Raw genomic sequence first — 20,993 nt, forward strand, 5'->3', positions numbered from 1 at the left:
AAGATAGGCTGTGACAGAGGGGTAGATAATAGGAGTGGAAAAAAGTGATTCTCAATGATACCCAGTTTAAATGACAGTAATGACAATGCTGAAGGCAGTATTTACTGATGTTTCCTTTATGAAAAAGAAGAGGTTAATGCCTGCTACTTCTTTTTGTCTCACATAAGTGCATTTCTTCGTGTAGTTTTTCTGAAGATACTAAATAAATGCAAATACAGGCAGCTAGACCAACACTTGGGACAGTTTTGGTTTTAAAATTCATTTTTTAATTAAATTAGGGAGATAAACAGACTGCAAAACCTGATGTGTTAAAATTCATCTGCTTTTCTTTCAATCTACTTGTTGTTTCTAATGGAAATGTTTTCCTTTTTCTGTTTATAATGACTTGGTGGTGTGCTGAGGGAAAATTTTAAGGGAAATAATGAAACTATCAGTGAATTCAACCTTAAGTTTGAACATTCCCACTCCTGTATTTAGCCTTGATTGTGTCACCTGCAAGAGAAGAAAACCATCCTATTCTGATATTTTCAAATCCATAAATTGCGTTTTTTCTCAGAAAATTGCAGAAAACAAAATATCATGTATCCAGTACTTGTCTTGATACCCACCTTGAATTGTTGTGTCTAAGTTCTTGATTTACTCCACGCAGAGCTACACATCTGAGAATTAGTAAATACCAAGTAAAAAATAGATTTTAATTTTAGTGCCTTGCCTTGCACTTGAGAATCTCAAAAACATAATAGACTGTAAACCACTTTTTTTTTTTTTTTAAATCATGCATGTTTGAATCACTTATACAAACTGGATATAATGGAGAGAAAGCCTATTCTGATTTTGAGAAGCTTTTCCAGTCAAAATTTCTTTGTAAAATTTTAATTTTAATTAATAAATATTTTTTTTCCTTGAAGATTTCTTTAACTGGAAAGCTTGAAACTACATTAACTCATCCAGGTCTGTTTGCCATACTCATAAAAGATCAGGTTGGTTGCAAATAAGGGCTAAATTTTTAGTCAGTAATACAAAAAATGTTGAGTTCATAATAGAAATTACATAGGCTGTCTGGTTGGTAAAGATTAGCTCAAGGGAAAAAGCATAGGAATTAAACCTCAAATGGACGAATGTAATTGAAAAAATTTACAGTGGTGTTACAAGTTTGAAGTTAGAAGCCTTTCATGTCCTATTTCTGTCATTTTTTCCCTAAAAAACCTGCCAACTCCCTTATTATTAACAAATAAATAATAATAATAAAAACCCCACTCAGTAATTCTGTTTAGAGTGTGTAAGTCAACACGAGTGTTGATCATGGGTGTCATTTCATTGAATGTTTGCATTTTTACCTAACCCTTCCAGAAATATTTGTATTTCAGGGAAAACATATGACTCATTCATTAATTGTAGCCTGTGTTGTTTTCCTAATGGGCTTCTGTCTTTCACATCTCCAGAATAATTTTCTGAAAATGTGCCCCATTGTACAGAGCTAGCAATAAAGATCTTTCAAAACACTTATGATGAAACCTTCCAGCTCTGCTGAATCGTTCGCCTGTTATGCAGTGTTTGATTATTAAAATCAGCTCGTGTATTTTATTCTGCTTATATTTCTTTCACTGCAGTTTTTTTTAGGATCTTTATAGTTTTTCTGTTTAAGATGGTAGTCCATTTCCAGCTCATCGATAGACTACATGCTTTTCTCACTTAACTTGACTCATCTGCAGCTCCTTCCTAGAACAGGGAGTGAAATCAGCAAGTAAAGCACTAGCGAGTAATGCAAACGACATTCTGAGATGTGTTTCTTGGAGTTACCTGATATTCAACAGGAAATGGATTTCCTGCTGTTAGGCAGGTGTGAATCAAGTTTCAAAGACAGAACTGAGCCACTGATCCTTAGTTATTCTTTTCAGTAGTTTACAAGCTCTAAAACAGAGGAAAGCCTCATAAAATCATAGCATCTTGATGTATCATGCCAGTGTTGCATATATAAATATACGTCCTGGAAGGGATCTAAAATGGAAAAGGTATTTATTTAAATGCAGATTTTGTGATTCTCAGATTTTAAAAAAGAGACTATCTGAGCAAGAAAAAATCATTTTTCTTAAACTCCTTAGAGTTTTTGATGGCTGAGGCTATGCTACATTAGCAAGCCAACACTTTCATGATGTTTTCAAATAGTTAGGTCGTGGTATTTCATAAGAAATATTCTGTTATAAAAATATTCTTCTGAAAGAAGTAATTGTGTATCCATGGTAGTAGTGTTTTTGTCCCTATGTTCAGAGTTCAGCTGTGTGTATGCATTCAGCTGCTGTACTATTTGTGGTCATTACAGTATCCTTCTGAGTGTTTACCATCTCAGAAGTACATGAGTGGACAGTTCACTCAAAAACTCCAGCTCTTGATCTTGTGATATAATTGAAGACTTTGCCTGCTGCCTATATTGTAATTTAAATTTTGCTATTTGGGATACCTCTAACACTCAGCTTGTTGCGAAGTGTTTTGAATGCTATCTGAATTTGTATGTAACTCGGGAAACATTTAATACTTTAAAATGAGGACAACAGGAGTTTATGTTGTTTTTACTGTTGTTTCCTCAATACTCTTACTTCTCAAAAGCACATTTTACCTCCAGTGAATTTTGCTAAAATATCAATGGAGCAATTTCATTGGGATTTGTGATGTGTAGAAATTACTAAATAATTTGCAAAAGCAACAACTTTTCTTGAGTTTTGTTTTTTTGGTTGGTTTTGTGGTTTGTATTTTCCCCCCTATATTTACCTTCCTTTAAAGAAATGTCTCTCATATAATAGTATTTCTGATTGTGGTGCTTTCAGAAAAGCTTCTCTTGGGTGTGCATGCACACACGTGAGCTGGCTGACCATTATAGGTCTAACCTGGTGCAGTCAGAGAAGCTGTTTGTCATGGTTCCATATGTGAGGTTAAATCTGCCACTATTGGAAGTATGAGAATGGGTGGGAACAAGAAAGCTGATCCATGAATAAAAAAGAAAAAAGAAGGAGGAGGGGGGGCAATGAATGAGCAAATGAACAGCAAATGAGGGTGTGGGGGTATGACTGAGCCTTTTGACATGACTTTGAAATAGTTAGACAGCCAGAGAATTCCAAAGAAATCCAGGGCAAATGAGAGTTACCAAAGGCCTGTACAGAAGAGGGAGCCCTTTTCAAGATAACCAGTGAGAAACAAAAAGATATTGTTATAGAGTCCAGCTATAATAAGTTCAAAAACTGTGTAAATGATTTTCTCTTCCCATTCAGAATGTAATAGTTAATGTTTACAAATGTGAACATTGCAAAACTAATAGTCTCTGTTTTGTAAGCAATGAATCTCTCCATTAGGGAAGTCATAACTTCCTATTAATACATTTGTTCCGAGCATATGATCCACCAAGTCCTAAAATAAGTTCTAAGCTTCCTGATATTAACCAAGTAGATCTTTCCATTCTATTTAAGCCTTAAAAACAAAAATTGAAGTAAATTGGAGGTCAGATATTTACTTTTATGTTGTGAATTAGAGGGTCTTCTCTCCAAGATCAGCTTTACAGGGTTACCAAGTGACTGCTCTGATCCTAGATTCCTTCCTGTCATAATGCCATAAACATTCTGCTGGAACTTAGGTCAGTGCTTAAAATAACCTTGCTAATTGCAAGTCTACAAGTGTCGGCTGAAATTTCAGTGAGCTGCCATACAGCAGACTGAATGTTGAGAAATCACTACTGTAGCTTGGAACGTGCAGGGGAAGAGCAGACAGGCCTAAACTTGATCTGCACAGTAACACAGGTAGAGGCAGCAGACTACTCACTATATTTCATGTAAAACAAAAGCTGTTGACTCTTCACTGAAGATGGATTTGCTTACAGATCATCTATGGCTTACTTGTCTGTCTTGAAAACAGACACGCGTTTTTTGAATTTCTGGTTGCATGCAACTCCTTGAGCTGAGGAAAGGAAATGGGACAGTCTTTTTTTTTGCAAAGCTGATTCCTGAAAACTCTCCTTCCGGTATAAATGAGGTAAGACACCATTAAACTGAAATATTTTACAAAATGCTAAAAAAGTCTAAAGGAATAAATTATCAGTTTGCATTTTTTTTGTCAACAAAAGCTTTTTTTTTTGAAAATCAGCTGGTTTTCAAGTTCTTTAAAATTACTGCATAATCTTAACATTTGGTTTGAAATAGTAAACCTAACTTGCAAAACTGACAAGTTTTTTTCTCTGTAGATGTAAATTTCTAAATGTTGAGAAAAGATTCTTCAGTCTCTTTCACTCGCTGTTCTACATACTGTAAAGTTTCTGCAATCAAAATCTTAGGTTTAAACAATAATAACCTTTCTCTTCTGAAGGTAAAAAAGATGTTTGTCATGTAAAGGTCTTGGTTCCATTTTGATGCAAAGATTATAGCTTTTTTGTGTGTATCGAGGTGAAACTTAATGCTCAATCGTCTCCATTCTCTGAAACATTACTCAGCTAACTTTTTATAGGTCATAGTATAATTAGAAATAGACACTGTAAGTTTATAATTGCATTGCTTTGGCTACAGCTTTGACCTATATTGTGAAGAGATGTATTTAGTAAAGGCTTAGAAAACCAACAGACAGAAAATTGTGTAAGTAATAGAAAATGGGGAACTTCATCAATGTATGTAGATTTTACTATATTTGATAGAAACTTAATAAATTCTGTAGCTTGTCGTAAGGAGATTGAATGTCATGAACAATTTGATGCTTATCATAGTTGCATTAGTTTAGCAGACCATGTAAAAATATTCTGATATTTGTATGCTTTCCAAAGGCCCTTTGTTTTAATTTTCTTCTCAGCTCACAAAATTGTGTGTTTGCCATATCCTGAGGAATATCCTCAGACTGCTCAAAAGCATTTGTTCTCTCTGCAAAATTACTCATTCTTTTGAAATAGTACCTACAGGAAAAGTTCAGGAATTTTTTGTTTAGCCAAGACTAGTTTCTTCAAAGGTTTGCATTGGATTAAGATGATAAAGTCTTTTGACTTCCCTGAAGCAAAAGTTGGCACTGGATGGAGGATTGTTGACTGATGTATAGTCTCTACAAGGTGCCAGAAGAATGGGAATTCAGCCATAGATTAGGGCAGCAGTTACATCTGCTATTTGAATGGGAATTGTTCATTTACTTTTAAAAGGTTTTAACTTTTGCTCTTCAGCTGCCCACGCATCAGTGGCCAATTTCTCCTTAATTTAGACTTTGCTGGCTAAACAAGTTAAAACATTCATCTCTATAGTGGCAGTTGTTGCTGTATTCTTCTCCGAAGTGCTATTCGTTAAAGTTTAAATTAAAGCTCAGAAACAAGGAGTGGAAAATTCTGCTACAGCTATATGTGCCCAGTACTAGACTAAGAGCAGTTGGTGCCTATTATTTCTCCATTTCATATCCTTTCTGAGTGCTTCTTCAGATATTGAAATGTATCAGTAAAGTAGGAGTCTGAACTAATTGTGTTCCACACAAGAACTAGAGAGATGTTTTTTCTCTTCTGTCAGTATGCTATATTACCATTTTAGTTTGGTTTGGGAGTGTGATTTTGAAGTAATCTGCTATTTAGCGCTCTGGATTCATGCTGGAGAGCAGTCCCTCTGTGTGCAAACTGCTTGCAATTGCTCACAGTCTTTGCTGCCTAGTGGTTTCTTTTTAAAGTTGGCTTCCTCAAACCCTTTGTCTCTACTTATGCTTTACTTGTTGTCGCACCTGTAGTTATATTTTCCTTTGTCTTTCATTTGACTTGATAGCTTCTTGAGCAAATAGGTTTTACATTTATTGTTTATGTGATTGCCTTGAATGAGGTAAAGATACATAGCTGATAAAGTAATTGCCTTTCCCATGTCTATTGTTCGTGCTGATAAGCAAAGAAAGTTTCTCAGGAATTAATATTTTTCCTGCTTTACTTTGTTTTTGCAGTATGCATACCTCAGACACAAAATCAGAAAGTGCAGAGTCAAGTTCAGATCTGATTATTATCTATGTTTCATTTAAAGTCTGCAAAGCAGAGTTTTCGTAAGTTGGGAACATCTTCGGGAGAAATGTTTGAATTATTTTGATGCTCCTGATCCCATTTGAAATTTTAAAAGACATAATGAAATATAAAGACTAATGGTAAATTTTAGAAATTCTTCACACTGTGAGATTCAAAACAAGGTATGGCTAATGTTTTGGGAAAGGGTCATTACAACAAGCAATTCTGTCATCCTTTGTGTTCATGCTTCAATGTCAGAGGGTGGTACTTCTCTGATTATTTTGAACTGTGGCCTCCTCCAGCCCCTTATTAAGAGAGCTAAACAGTCAGTATGGGTTTTAGTATATCTTACTGCAAGTTAATTTATTGTAATGGCTGAGAGGAGTCACTATGTAACATATTAGTGCTTGATTAATGTATTTTTGGAGGGCAGGATATTGAATTATAGGCAGTGGTAGAATTTTAAGAGAATGGATTTAGACAGGATATATAAATATATTAAGTTTGACAGACTTGACATTATCTATACTATTTCAAGAATTTCTCAGCTAACCAAACTTCTCATTGGCTCAGTGTGACACAGTTTCTTACAAAATTGTTGTTGAAGTGCTGAAAAAGCCTCTGTGAAAAGACCTCAATCTTTTGGAGTTGTAAGAGAAATATAAAGATTATTTAAAAACACCAGTACTCCTTCCATTTTGCTCAAACTTGCCAACATTGGCTGATATCTGACTGTGGGCTGTCAAGAAGGGGGAAGACAGCTTTTGTTTTTCTTACAGTTTAGTGAATTTCATGTTTTGGTAGAAGATGACCTGCATAGAAATATATTGTACTTTTGAAATGCGTTGAAAATACAAAAGGTACAGAAGCCCCTAAGAATTTAGGCTTTTGAGATGTATGGGGGGAGGTGTGTTTCCTGTTAGCAGTCCCAGGCTAGACGTCACATTTTTGTGAACACATTTTTGCTGCAAGTGTTTTTCTTTTCAAGATTGTTGCACGGTAACACTGTCTTTAACCTACCAGAGTTAAACAGTCCCTCATTGTCCATGGGCATTTTACATTACCTGTGCAGGAGGTGGAGACTTAGTCCAGCTGCCTCTGCTAGGCAGGGTGAGCCAGGTTTTGGCAGGGCTGTCTGCTCAAGTGTGATACCACGAGAGTGGAGTTACTGTATTTCCAGGCTCACATCCAGCCCAGCAGCAGTATGGCCACTTTATCACAGAGGAAAGCTTGTGAACAAGCTAGGTCTCTGCAGACCCAGCTCACATATTCCAAGAAGAATATGGAAATATGAACACTTGCAATTTATTTGCTGCTTACCTTTCCTTCTTCCGTGTCTATACTTCAGAATGCCACAATCCAAGGATCCAATGCCATTTGTTGTGAATCTTATTATCTGAGGAAGATAAAAGTTTTGACTTTGAGTAAATTTAGGATTCCATTCGAGGCTAAATTGATGATGATTAATTTTGCAGGAAATATAAATATTTACAAGTGAATAAAATGCATAAATACAGATTTGAAGCTTGAAGCCCTTAGTTTCCTTAACTTCTGCACAGACAAATTTGGCTATTGAATTTCAAAGGGTTACTTTACAAGCCCAGGCACAGCAACAACCTTTCTCTCTCTCACTGAGCCTGCACAGTAGTAAGAGTTGCACTCATCAATGAAAGCTACAGTCCAGACAAAGATAATTTATAATTTACCTCTGTTTATCTAGAAAATAAAATGGCATATAAAGAAACACCAGCCTGTTTAGAGACACAACTGTTTCCTGTCAGCATAATAAACACTTTATCTCACAGGTCATGCTGTCTTGCTTTCTTAAAGATGTAAACAACATTGACTGTGAAGTGCTTTATGAATCAAGGATCTTATTCAGGTTAGCAACATGTAATAAATATATTTGCCTATATATATGTATGTGTATATAAAATTGAATAAATATTTGAATAAACACTGCTCATTTTCTCCTCCTTTCAAGGTACTTCAGTTCTACTGTAGTACACAAGTACTTTCTCAAGCAGCATCAACATCTTAACAGCCATTAAGTCTGTCAGTGCTTTACACTGGAAAGTTCTCTTGTAAAGCGAAAAATTGACACAATTAAAATTATCCTTGTAGATCACAAGCTGTCTTTTCAGAACTGTGACACTGGAATATGCCTTGTATGAATACTCTGCAGTGTTGTAACATGTTTCTAAATTACAAATGCACTGTGTTTGAGTAGTTATAACTACAATATTATGTCTAATTTTAAAATTAAGTATTTAGATCCAAATATAGTATTAAAATTCTAATGTCTGGCATGGTTGATCTTATAAGCAGCCAGAGGAAGCATCTAGTATTAATGGCAATGAATTTTATGTTCTTTAGAGACAATTTGATTATAAAGAAGTGCTTTGTTGTGCCCACTAGATATGGCAATTTTTAGTAGCTTATGTTAGAGGTAATTCTGATCAATGTACTGAAAATATGGTGCAAAATCTGAGTTTTTGATAATTTTCTATTTATACAGCATCCTCTTACATCTAAATAAAAAATTCAAGAAATATTATGTACACGATTTTGTTTGAAAAGAAGGTACCTTACACAAACCTATAAATATACGTCTGTATCAAAATTATACACCTGTGGGATGATAGTGAGATTTGGAAATAATCAGATAATACAAACTGCTAGTTGCGATAAATTAATTGCTTTTTTATGTGAAATCTCAGGTAATCTGAATGCTTCAGATAGCTTTGAAGGTCATACCAGTCCTGTAATTCCAGGTTTTCAGTTTAATGTCTATTATATTCCTTCTCACAAAAAGCCTGCAAAAAGCCTGGCATATTCTTCTTTTAGTGGATGTAAATTAGGGGTTTTTTTGTTTAATATTGTCTTTACTGCATTTGGGGTCAGAAACCATAGGAAAATTCTCAGTGACCTATGCTGTACATATGAGACACTAATGAGGAACAATTTTTAACATGTTGCCTAATTAGGAATCATAATAATCATAATCATCAGGAGTTGTAGTGATAGGACAAGAATGGCTTCAAACTGAATGAGGGTAGCTTTAGGTTAGATGTTCTTTGCTGTGAGGGTGGTGAGGCACTGGAACAGGCTTCCCAGAGACATTGTAAATGCCCCATTCCTGGAAGTGTTCAAGGCCAGGGTGGAGGGGACTCTGAGTAATCTGGTCTAGTGGAAGGTGTCCCTCCCCATGGCAGGGGACTTGGAGCTATATGATCTCTGAGGTGCCTTCCAACCCAAACCATTCTGTGATTCTATAATAAGGGATTTTATTTGTCTGCTTGAAGAACTCTTTCCATAAGTAAATCAAGAAATTTCATGTGCACTTTCAGAAGTAAAATTAGGATAAAAATCTTGTACATTTTAGATGTCTTTAAGATTCAATATGCTAAATTTTTATTTGCCACCTAACATTTGTTCTTTTATTTCTTTATTCACTTAAGACTCTAACTATGTAAAATAGCTTTCTGGCAGTCTTTCAAATTGTTCTCCCTTGATATAGCAAACTTAGTTGCTTTTTGTTTTGGTTTTTGTTTGTTTGTTTGTTTGTTTGTTATTTTTTTCTAGCACTATTTTATATAGTCTTACCGTGACACTTACAACACAGTAAGTGATATCCATAATGGAACAAACCTCTTGGCATGCTGGGTAGGTGGTAGCTTTTTCAGACTACAGGAAATGCCTCTACATGCTCTGAGTGCTTTGTAATTGTTACTAACTCTTTGGTGGACATACAAGGGCTTTCCAGATGGCTTGAACATTTGTCATTTGGAAGAAGGTGCAGGAAGGTTACAAACAGCAAGCAGCATGCAAGGTAGATTATAAGCTTTCTTTTTTCATGTTTCTAAATCAAGCAAAAAAATCTCAGTGACACCCATAAGGATTCACTGATTAAATGTTAGCTTTCAGTCTTTTCCAGTCTAAATGATTCTATGATTTAATGATTCATTCCAACATAAAAAAGAACAACAGTGCTAATAAAGCAAAGTCTGGTAATAAAGAATAAGAGAGTTTGTGTCCTTTTTGCTATCCTAAACAATGACTGATCAAAAATAACTTCAAAAACGTATCACAGAACTCTTGGAGGCTTAGCTGCACTGATATAAACAGCCCCTTATCCTGAAAACTTCTTACCATGCTATCAATTTTTGTTATAGAAGACCTGGCACAGATGGTAGTTCTTCACTTCTGAACCCTCATATCTCATTTGAAATGAGAGTAGAGTCTGACCATTCGTTAATAAATTCTGTTATAGTCACTAAGCTTCTGTCAAAGAGAGTGAATGAGGTTAGCATTCTTTGGCTTGAGCAAGTAAAAAAATTTAGATTAAAATTTTTCTGTTGTGTTCTGCATGTCTATGCAGAAGGCCTGAATTTTTCTCCTCTTTGAACTTGAAGTTCCTTGTATTTATTATTTTGACATCTTACATTTCAGTAGCTCATCGTTGCCTAAAATACTTAGTGCTATTTACGTAGGGATACATTTTGTTTGTTATTTAAAACTTCATTATTTCAAGAATGAGACTTTTTCTCCAAATTTTTTTTCCCTTTCACCTATACTCTTCTCTTTAGGACCAGCTGTTCTATATCAAAGACCCTAATTAAGTCTATTGAATTTATTAAAAATAAGGGTCTTTCTGACAAAGTCTATAAATGGAAAAATCTACTAAAATAGATGAATGTATTTTCTTGTAGAAACAAAACAAAGAGATTGGCTTACCAGAAAATAGAGCTCAGACAATGAAGATCCTATGGCCCTGCAGAAGGCTTAAAGAGTTCTTGAAATTTTCCTATGCTATGTAAACAGTAATTCCAAATCTTCAAACTAAAAATGACAACAAGAATGGAACATAACCAAAGATGAAAAGTCAGAGTAATAGTTTGTCTGCACGGACATTTCAAAACTCACTGTTTTCAAATGGATAAACATTTTTGCTGGAAAATTACTCAACTATTAGTGCAATAGTGTTGAATTTGTCTAGTTCTTTCATACTGTAGATCAAATTGTGAAAGTTCTGATCAAATAGTAGGAGTACTCTTTCTGATTCTTCATATAGCTAACATGATTGTTTATCACATTAAATTTTTGTAAGTCTTGAATGCAATTATAGTAGGGGGTTCCTTTTAGCCAGTTAATTATTCTCTACACTGAGATAAAAAACTTCCTAGTCTTGGCCAGGCTACCAAGACCTGGTTGGTTTAGCTACAGCAGAGTCTGTAAATTCACTGTGAGTAAAATGTACTTCCATTTGTATCCTCAATTTTCATTTGCATGTGGTAATTTGAAATAGTTAGAGATGCCTTTAAATTCCACTTAGTGTATATGGCTTACAGAAAGCAAGAAAATGCTGAGTAAAGAGAATAAAAAAATTAAGAAGCAAAGTTAGTTATCTAGACAGTTGCAAAATGTATCCCATGTTCTTCTGTTATTGCAAAAAAGTACAGAGTTGTGTGAAGAGAACGATAAGGTATTTGAAGGATGTTTTAACAAGTCTTCTCTCTTCCATTTGAATAGATATGAGTACGTAATACATGATGAGTGTGCTTAGTATAAACCTACATCATAATTTTTTCTCATTTATTTCTGATGTTAAATAATTAGTGCAAGATAGAAATGTATATTTTTATATATGTAATTACCATTATCCAAAGAACAGGCATTTGAAAAATGCCTCCCTCCCCCTTTTTTTTTTTTTCCCCCCAAAACTTACCTTCCCTACCAGTTGTTTGGCTATATTTTCGTATGAGTTTGGGTTTTGGTATTTTTCTTTTTTTGTCTGAAGCAGCTAGAACAGAAACCTGCTACTCTATTGCACAGTTCAGTACTATCTATCTTCTTTCATGAAGAACTGCTCTAGAGTACCTGTGCCATTTTGTCTTCCAGAGTGTAGTAAAAAAACAGACTTCAGCCAGCACAAATATGACATAGTCTATCAAGTTTAAATTTGTTTAAAGTTTGCAAAGTTAGGCCTTGATAAAAATCAGTTTACCTTAATATGCTTAAAGTCAGATAAATGAAAATTTTTACAGTTATGCATGGAAGGAATGTTGTACAGTGATAACTTTAATAGGCAAAGTCTCTGACTTTGTGGGCTTGGGGCATATGAGAATACATTTCTTATTCTGAAGGTTTCAAAGGGTTTTTAAGTTGTAGCTTTAGGCACATTATACAGTAGAACCAGTAGAAGTTCAGAAATATGAAAACAACATTTAGTTGCAGATGTCACATCACTTCCCACAGCGACTCAGTTGCCATACTTATTTTGCATATGCAGTTCCTTACACAAATGTAGTTCATGCATCAATTTTACTGATGTCAGGAATATCTGAGAACTGGCTAGTCCAGATTTGTTTACACATTACTCTTTCAATACAGTCCTGAGGTGCCTCGTTTTAATGCCATAATTTCTGTGTCTCTCCATTTCCATCCCAGGCCTTAGAGTGGCATCAGGTATCTGAAGCTTCCTGGGCGAACTAAATTCTTCCTTCTGTTTAAGAATCTGGCCTGTGGTGGATGTTGTGGTCAGAAAGTCTTTTTACATTACTTTTTGCATTACACTGATTAAATTTAATAGGGGAAATAAACATTTGAAAGCAGCTTGTCTTCCCTGCAGCTATTCCCTCCTGCAGAAAAGGTTCAGGCTGGCTTAGTTTTGTAGAGCGCTGCAGCTGGTCCTGGTAGTGTGCTGGAATAACTCCCAGCAGCAACTGCCCTGTTCCTGGACAAAAGGATCCTTTTGCATGTTCCCAGTATGTTTGATCCTTTGGCCCCAGCAATGGCCCATATGGCAAAACAAATGCAAGTTGCTGGAATCCTGAGACAGGGGTTTCACCATTAACATTTCAGGCATTTTTCCTCAGCCTGAAATGCTTAGCATGTGACATCATATCTTCTTCCTTTCTGCTTCCTCATTTTCCTTGTAGATTGATAGTTAACCAACACACTTACAAAAAATTTCCCAATAAAACATCACATAAATAGTTAATAAATTATTACGGAGCAGCTCCATGTCTGCTACAAACCCAGACAAACCATTACTATTTTAGTGGAGAAGTTTACTTCAAGGAACAGTGTTATTCCAAGTTGTCAGTGTCAGCAGCAGGAAGGGTCAGTGATCTCAGTGCCCTCCTGGTAGCTGTTTTCCTGCTGCACTTTGCATTCTTCACCCAGTAAAATATATTAATTTCCCCATGTCACTGAATGTCACAGCCACACCAGCTGCAGTACTTTAGTGCTTCAGTTACTTTCTGACAAACTTGTAATATGCAGTTAGTCCAGGCCTTTCCATGACAGTTGATTTTGTCTAGTCAAATTCTGATTTTTTTCATGTGTGGTTTTTTTGTTTGTCTTGTTTACTTAAAAATAGCTGCAAGAAAAAAGTGTGTGTAACATTTGCTCTAAAGGTTTTACCAATAATTCAAAATACAAGAGAACAGTTTTATCCTTATTATAACATTGTTTGAATGTCCAGCAGATAAAGATGAAAAAACCAAGAAACTATTTCTCTTTGACAAGTCAGTGTGCATTTTAAAGGAAAAATACCTTTCTGAAAGGTGCAAATCTTTGTTCAGCAATAAAACCCTCTCTCTTTGCTTTTAGTAAATGCATAAGCATTGAAGGGCTGTCCAGAGAGTGAGTTTAATTTATAACTTTCAAGTACATTTAAAATAATGAATCTGAAAATTCTTTATCATGTATTCAATTTTTTTTTTCTAAAAAGAAGAATTTGTGTATTTTGATTGGAATATTTGTCTTCTGAGGTATTAAAATGCACTTAAAAGGAAAGACCAAATATCTTAAATCATAGGTTATGTTTGTATGTACAGTATTCATAAGACTCAGTGGCAATCTGTTTTTCCTGCTGAGGTTTTACTGCAAGATCAAAGAACAGAAATCTCCGGTATAGCTTCTCTGTCACTGATAATAACTCTAAAGAAACATATTGCAATCTTTTATCTTTCAGTATTTTCATGTGCATATTAGCACAATTTTGTGAAGACCAGAGAGAAAATACTCTTAAAAGTCAACATCAAAGCTGTTTTCATTGACTCTTGAGGGTTTGTTTATGCACTTTTTCTTCATCTACTGCAGTGTTTGCAGTTCAGGATATTTTAGTTGATGTGGAGGGCTGTGAGGAGGCTGATGGATTCAGCAGCTGCAAATTATAAGATCAGCTGTCTGGAAGACTGAGTGAAGTGGGCAGTTGGCAGCCAAATGGGTACAACCCTTGTAGCCTAAGAAATTCCACAGTCAGTGCTACAGGAAAGCCCATGAGAGGATGACAAAATCTTTAACACCACTCTGAAACTGTGTAAAAATAAAAATGCCCTAACAGATGTGTGAGATGAATGACTATTAGAAATGGGTTTGGTAATGGTGCTTTTTAAAAATCAAGTTATAATATTTCTGATATGAAACTATATACTGTTAAAATGGGAAAGATTTTTTACACTTATATATATAGGCTTTATATTATTGCTGTTGACCTAGAACTATGCATATTTACAAATAGATGTCAATAGTTAAAGGTGGTTTTCTTATTACTTTAAAGTACGCGGTTTATTTTATCTACCTGCCACTTCTGGTAAGAGCAACTGGCACTTGTAACAGCATTTAGGTACTATCCTGTGATACTGCTGTTCCTTATCTATAAATTCAAAGTGTAAAAGGGACACATGGCAATGTTCTGCTGGTTTTGCTGTATCTAATACTTAGTCACCTACAAGGAGTTAGAAAGAACAAGGAGAATGAGGCCATGTTGTACTAGGTCTTGATACTGAGTCTCAGTAAAATTATGAACTCACATAACATGACATGTTTATGTAGCATTTGAACTGCATTAATTATTACATAAAATTATTAAATTTACAGCTGTGCCAGATATAAGTATTTAATTTTTTCTGAATTATATGTAAATCTGGACATCAGGTACTGTAGTAAGAAAAGTTCTATTAGATAATACCAACTGGATTTGATATTATATTGTTTCCTCTCAATATGCTGGTTTGCATTGGACAAGTGTAGAGAAAAGATGCAAGTAAATAGGATGTGGCTTTATTAATGCCCTTTTGCTGAAGACTAATCAGCATGAAGTTATTTGGCAAGAGTTATCATTTCTTAGTAATTTTGTTCTCTTGAAGCCTAATGTTAGCCTTTACACAGCTCTTTTTCTATCCTTTGCACAGCCTTCACCTTCACATCATCATATGACAGTTAAAAACCAAAGAGGATAACAATGGGGACCTAATTTCTTTTTTGCAAACTTTATGTAAGATAGACTTCCTGCAAAGTAAAGTCTAACTTATTTTATCCAGGAACCTGACTTATGGTGAAATGAAACCCTATTTTTTTGACAATGGCTGTAAGCTCAGCTGAAATAGAAGTCACCCACCAAAAGATTGCTATGTGATGCAGGAATGTCAACCTATGACTCCTCAGATTTTTTAAAAGAAATACCCAACAGACTGACATACGACAGTGTGCCATGCATGTGGAGTCTGAAATATCAGGAACTGCTGCTCAGCTACTGGATATCACATCAGCAGCTGGTGCCTGTTCAGTAAAAAAGTGGCATTGACATTGCTGCTCTCTAAGCACACAATGAATGAATCCAGCCTGCTCTTGTCTGTCTTCAAACTTAGAGTGCATGTGCAGACGGACTGCACAGCATATATGAAATATTGAACTGAACATAATCTGACATCCTGAGTGGTTCAATCATATTTTCGTCTCATAAGAAAAGAACTAAAAAAACTCCCAAACCAACAGCCCTAAAAAATTCCTGTCAACATACTTATCAGAAAGGGCAAAATCCTTTCCATTCTCACATAAAGACTAGACTATAGTGACCATTCAAAGCTGTACTAATTTCAGGCCAGAAGGAAGAGAGAGCTGATGATACAGTCAGAAAATTGGAGCTCAGATTTTACATGTTATGAAAAGGTATGTAGGGACTTGATTTCCTTCCTGGATCATTCAAACAGAAAATATACTCACTTCCTCTCTTTTGGTCATCCATTCTGTTTATAACCTAAATCCTTTAGGAGCCGGTACTTTGTCTTTTACTGAGATGGTGGTCTTATATGTTGAGGTCAGAGTATGTGACCTTTATTTGGATGTCCTCAAGGTCGGCCTTATGTTCTTGCCATGTTACTGAATCTTAGGAACTGTTAATTACCTTGTTAGTACGTAAAGCACTTGGCTTTGCTGTGCCTGCAGTAGTCTGTAAGTAGACTTTGCTTTTTGAGGAAAATGAGCAATTTATAGCAAGGTATGTAAAAATTAACAGCGTATGTCCTTGAATATCTGCTTCTTTCAAACTTCTAGTGGTACTGGGATTTGCATTTCAGTAAAAAATTGTCTGTTTTGTTGTGGAAAGATTCAGAAATTTGAGATGCTTTGTAGCTAGCATAATGGGAGATCAAGACAAAACTTCTTTGAAGTGTAAGTCTGAATTCTTGATTGAGAGTGTTATTTAGATTCATTAGCCAATATTTTTAGTACATTATCTAACAGTTGTCAGGAGACACTTGCTCATTGTTATTTCTTTCCTCTTATGGCTTTGTGTTTTCTACCACTCTGAGAATTCTTATGGCAGTTGAATTCAGCATGTACCTGTGTGTGAACCGGGAAAATACTGAAAATTTTTTTTTGCAGTTTGGCACATCCTTAAGATCATTCACATAAATACTCTAAATGAAGAGATATTAAGTATTTTTCTATAGATTGTGCCTTATTAAAAAAAAATACAGTTACTGGGCAACAATTTTTTTTAATCCCTGGAATTAAAATTAAACTGCATTATGGCCAAGAGGAAAAGGAGATTAACAATCTTGAAGAACTGTATGCAAGTTCAGTCAAACTAATTCACTAGAAATATTCTTTAAAACATTTTAAACAACATAGAATTACAGCTGTGTTTTTCAGTCAATTATCAGTTGTGGTTGGATGAATGGATAATAATAACTAAATGGATAATAATAACTTTTTCCAAAGCTTGGAAAATATTTTGCTGAGAGTTTTAGCTTTCTCTGTATGGCTGTAGAATTAGATGAGCATACTAATTTGGTAAGTAAAGCATCTGTTTGCTCACCTGAAAGTGTGTGGATATTTGAATCCCTGAGCACTTGCAGCCCTACATGTTGTCAGGCGAAGCTGTGTGCATTGTTCTTGCAAATACAGATTCTGGTTGTTACAGCAAGAGAACTGAGGAGATACTGCCTGTCTCTCATGGCAGTCCCAATGCTCTGCTCATTGAAACTCCAAACTTTTGTGCTCCTCTGGCATTTCTGAGAACTACTGCTGCAGGGAACTTGATGTAACTGGCAGTGCTTTATTAAAATGAGTAACTAGCTGCGCTCAATGACAGTAGCTAATATTGTGCTATCTGTTGTACAGAATTGTTTAATATTACCTAGAGATTTGATTTGGGTTTAATTTGTTACATACATACAATTACATAAGCAATAATTTGTCTTTACTTTCAGACTGAAGGAGCCAAATCTTAACTGATAGAAATTACTATACTGTATTATTAATTTATAAATAATCAGTCTTAATGATTTTCCTGTTATGTTACTGCTGTACAAAACCACGAGAGTATCATCAGAGACTGCTTCACTGTAACAAAATTTCATTATTCATTGTAGTAAGTCTTCATTGTAATAGTTTTTTCATTTTTATTGATGTATATAAAAAGGACATTTCTGAAGGTTTGAATTAAATGTATATATTTTTAAGAAATAGGTGTTGTATTTAAATATGCTATTAAGTCGCTTTTAAATATATGCCACAGATGTAGGAAAAAAACTCCTAGGATCCAGTGTTATTTTTTTTCAGTGTTTTAATCAAAATTTCCTTACTTGGTTATAACAGGCTTTTTACACATAGTTTTCAAACAGAGTTGTTACAAAGCAATGTTGTTTGCTCAATAACATATGCCTAAATATTCTTTAGTATTGTGACTTGTCCTTTCACAAAGAAAATTAAGAGTAGATTGAAATGATTTTACTCTGTATGCAGCACAATTTAGCAATCTGTAACATTAATTGTTAAATTTGGAGGATACCATCTAATCAAAATCTTAGTTTTATAACCTGGTAACTTTTCTCTTTTCTTCTTTCTTAACACGACTGTTCACATCTTTTTCTCTCTTTCTCCTTTTCCACCACTTTTTTTCTGTTCAATTTTGAGCCCAGAACAAGACTATGCAAAACTTAGTACCCTGTCACCACTGCAGTCAGCAAAGGGTCACAAAAATAGCTTATTCACAATGAGTCAATCCCAGACGTTTGTGCTACTTGGTTATAGAGGCTAGATTAGATAAATTTTATTGATGATGGCACCAACCAGATTCTTCGCATTTTAACTGGTGTGCATATGTGTGGAGCAGAGATGGAGACAGCCCTTGGCAATATTATCACTTTCATTCTTATTGCTGTCTTCTAGAATGTGACCTCATGGTGTTAGTTTTCTGCTTCTGATTCATGTGATCTTGTTGTGCCAGCCTTCTTTACTGTATGCTGTCTCTGCAGTTACTGAGCAGTATTAAGAACAGACAGCTGCTGGTTCAGTTGCTGTAGCATTGCCATGAATTAAAAAAATAAAAATAAAAGAGAACCCTGGATGTATTAATTACAGTATCTTTCCTCTATGAAATACTCTATTCAGCATTTAATTAAAAGTACATGAAAGCAGAGCTGATCCATGAAAGGACTATGCCTGTAGCTAAATATCTACTTTATTTTTCCATTACAGGATATTTGTGAAGATATATCCGATCACGTTGAACAAATTCATGCTCTACTAGAGACTGAGTTTTCCCTGAAGCTTCTGTCTTACTCTGTCAATGTGATAGTCGATATCCATACAGTACAACTCCTCTGGCACCAGCTACGAGTTTCTGTTCTGGTTCTGAGAGAGCGTATTCTCCAGGGACTACAAGACGCCAATGGAAACTACACCAGGCAGACTGATATTCTACAAGCATTTTCTGAAGAGACTAAGGAGGTATAATAACTAAATCCAATTTTGAGAATGTTGCACACTTAAAATTGCTAGGATGACAATTTTAAGGATGCCTTACTTGTCTGCTAGATGTTTTTTCCAAGTTTGTTTTAAATGTCTTTGGCTGATATCTGTTCTTGTTGAACCAAATTAGTGCAAATTGATGTCAACTTTCAGAAATGTCATGCTAGAGACTAGCAGTGTTTTCTCCTGATGGAAATATTTTTCGGAAAGGATTTGAAACACTTACAGAGGTGCATCTGTTCCAAAGTTGTTGGTTTGGTCCCTCATGTATTTAAGGTTTATAGCCAATTTCCAGACTAGGTCAGCATTGCTTTATAGCAGGAGGATGGGCTTTAATTTGAGTGGCAGTTCTGCAATGTGCCTTTAAACAATCACACGTTTTGTCTGAGAAACAACTATGCACAAATCACTGTTTACTCAACAGTGTGTCAAATTCACACACCTGTAAATGGTTTGTACATCTGGGTTCATGTAAAAAAGTCTTTTCCTTTGAATTTATCATTACTAAATCAACTTAATTAGAAGGACACTACTGGCCTGTTTTTTTAAACTTAAAAGAAGATGCACAGGTTTAATAATATGAGTAATTAATTGTTGATAGTATGTAGAAGAGTTTTCATTTGATGAAAGTCCTAAGATCAAATGCTTTTGCCAGGATTAGAAAAATTTACAGAAAGACACCTCTAGATCAGTGCAGTGAATTCTGCAACCTGTGTCACAGAGGAAGTCAGAAGTCGCTTAAACATGTCCTGAATTTCATTATCTCTCAGGTTGAAAGAGAATGTGCATATTTGTGTGCTTCCTGTTGGGTTTTTATATTTTTCTTTGGCACAACAGGGTGAGTGGTCCAGAAATCAATGCTCAGAGATGCTCAGGCCCACCTCTCACCCCCCCTCTTCTTGATACATACATACCTGATGCTTCAGATTCAGTTTCTGCTTTGCTGTTGCTGGTAATCCTCTGGCAGGTCTGAAGGAACTTGTCTTAATATCCAGACTGGTGAATTAGTGTGAGGTCAATATTTTATGACATGAGCATGGTAATTGCAAGACATAAAGAAGGTGCAGATTCAGATACCAAGAAACAGGAAATGTTCCATCTGGATCTGATTACAACTGCTGTAAAAAACATCCCTCCAATGGAGGGACTGACTAAGGAAGGAAAGATTAGTTTTCAGTGGGTAAAACACATGTTGCAAATAGTAATATAAATGGTAATATAAAAGATAAAATATCCTGACATCATTCTTTTTATCCACCCCAATTAAAACATAAAGAATATTTGCTAAAATTAATGGCTATCAATAGCAGGGATACAAAGTTGATATAGTTTCTACCTTATTGCTTAAAAAGTTCACAGAAATTGCTCTGTGGTTTCTAACCTTCAGGTATTCAAACTTTTTTATCAGGTATAATGATAGCAGCTAACTGATGAACATAAATAAATAAATATCATGTAGAAACTTTATCTGCTCTTATTCACCTTTTTTTTGGTGTTTCTCCCCCCTCACCCCCCCTGCCCCCCTCCTTCCCAGAAAGGACTACATTGTGGAACCAGTAAGTGCCTCATGATACAAATATTTTCTATTAGGGATTTTCATGCATAGGTGAATCAGGATTCTGTTTGAGCAAACCTAGAAATCTTTGCCCGTATGGATTCCTTGGAGAATTATTCTACTAATTTTCCATACACCTTTGGGATTATGAACCAGGAATGTCAGTTTATTTTTCCTCCTAAGATTGAGAAGTGATCTGATTTAACAGAAGGGAACTTTCATACACAATAAAAACTACTATTTTGGAATTCACTAGCCTAGAACACTTAGAAGTGCAGGAAAGATAAACAAATAAATGTAAAAGCTAAGAGAAGATACGAGGATAATATAAAAGATAAACTTCCAGATGAGGAAGTTCCTATGCCGCTCATTGGTAGAAGCTGGGAGTGAGGGTAGAAATGTGTGGAG

General features: G+C 35.2%; 1 protein-coding gene across 14 annotated transcripts in view; it reads left to right on the forward strand.

The window, feature by feature from the left end:
- AKAP6 (A-kinase anchoring protein 6) overlaps positions 1-20,993 on the forward strand; it is a 269,123-nt gene that overhangs the window by 63,414 nt on the left and 184,716 nt on the right. For 11 of the 14 annotated variants that reach the window (XM_027878788.1, XM_027878783.1, XM_027878784.1 and 8 more), the window contains one exon: positions 18,758-19,009. In XM_027878788.1, coding sequence (XP_027734589.1) covers positions 18,758-19,009 — 252 coding nt within the window. Of the gene's footprint in view, positions 1-3,657; positions 3,786-3,806; positions 4,018-17,534; positions 17,649-18,757; positions 19,010-20,993 lie in introns of those variants that run through there. The other 3 variants (XM_027878796.1, XM_027878794.1, XM_027878795.1) reach the window with 3 other exon arrangements.

The sequence above is a fragment of the Empidonax traillii genome, unplaced genomic scaffold, assembly GCF_003031625.1.
Source record: "Empidonax traillii isolate 1590-97213 ecotype Southwest subspecies unplaced genomic scaffold, ASM303162v1 scaffold45:size3623477, whole genome shotgun sequence".
Classification (NCBI taxonomy): Eukaryota; Metazoa; Chordata; class Aves; order Passeriformes; family Tyrannidae; genus Empidonax; species Empidonax traillii.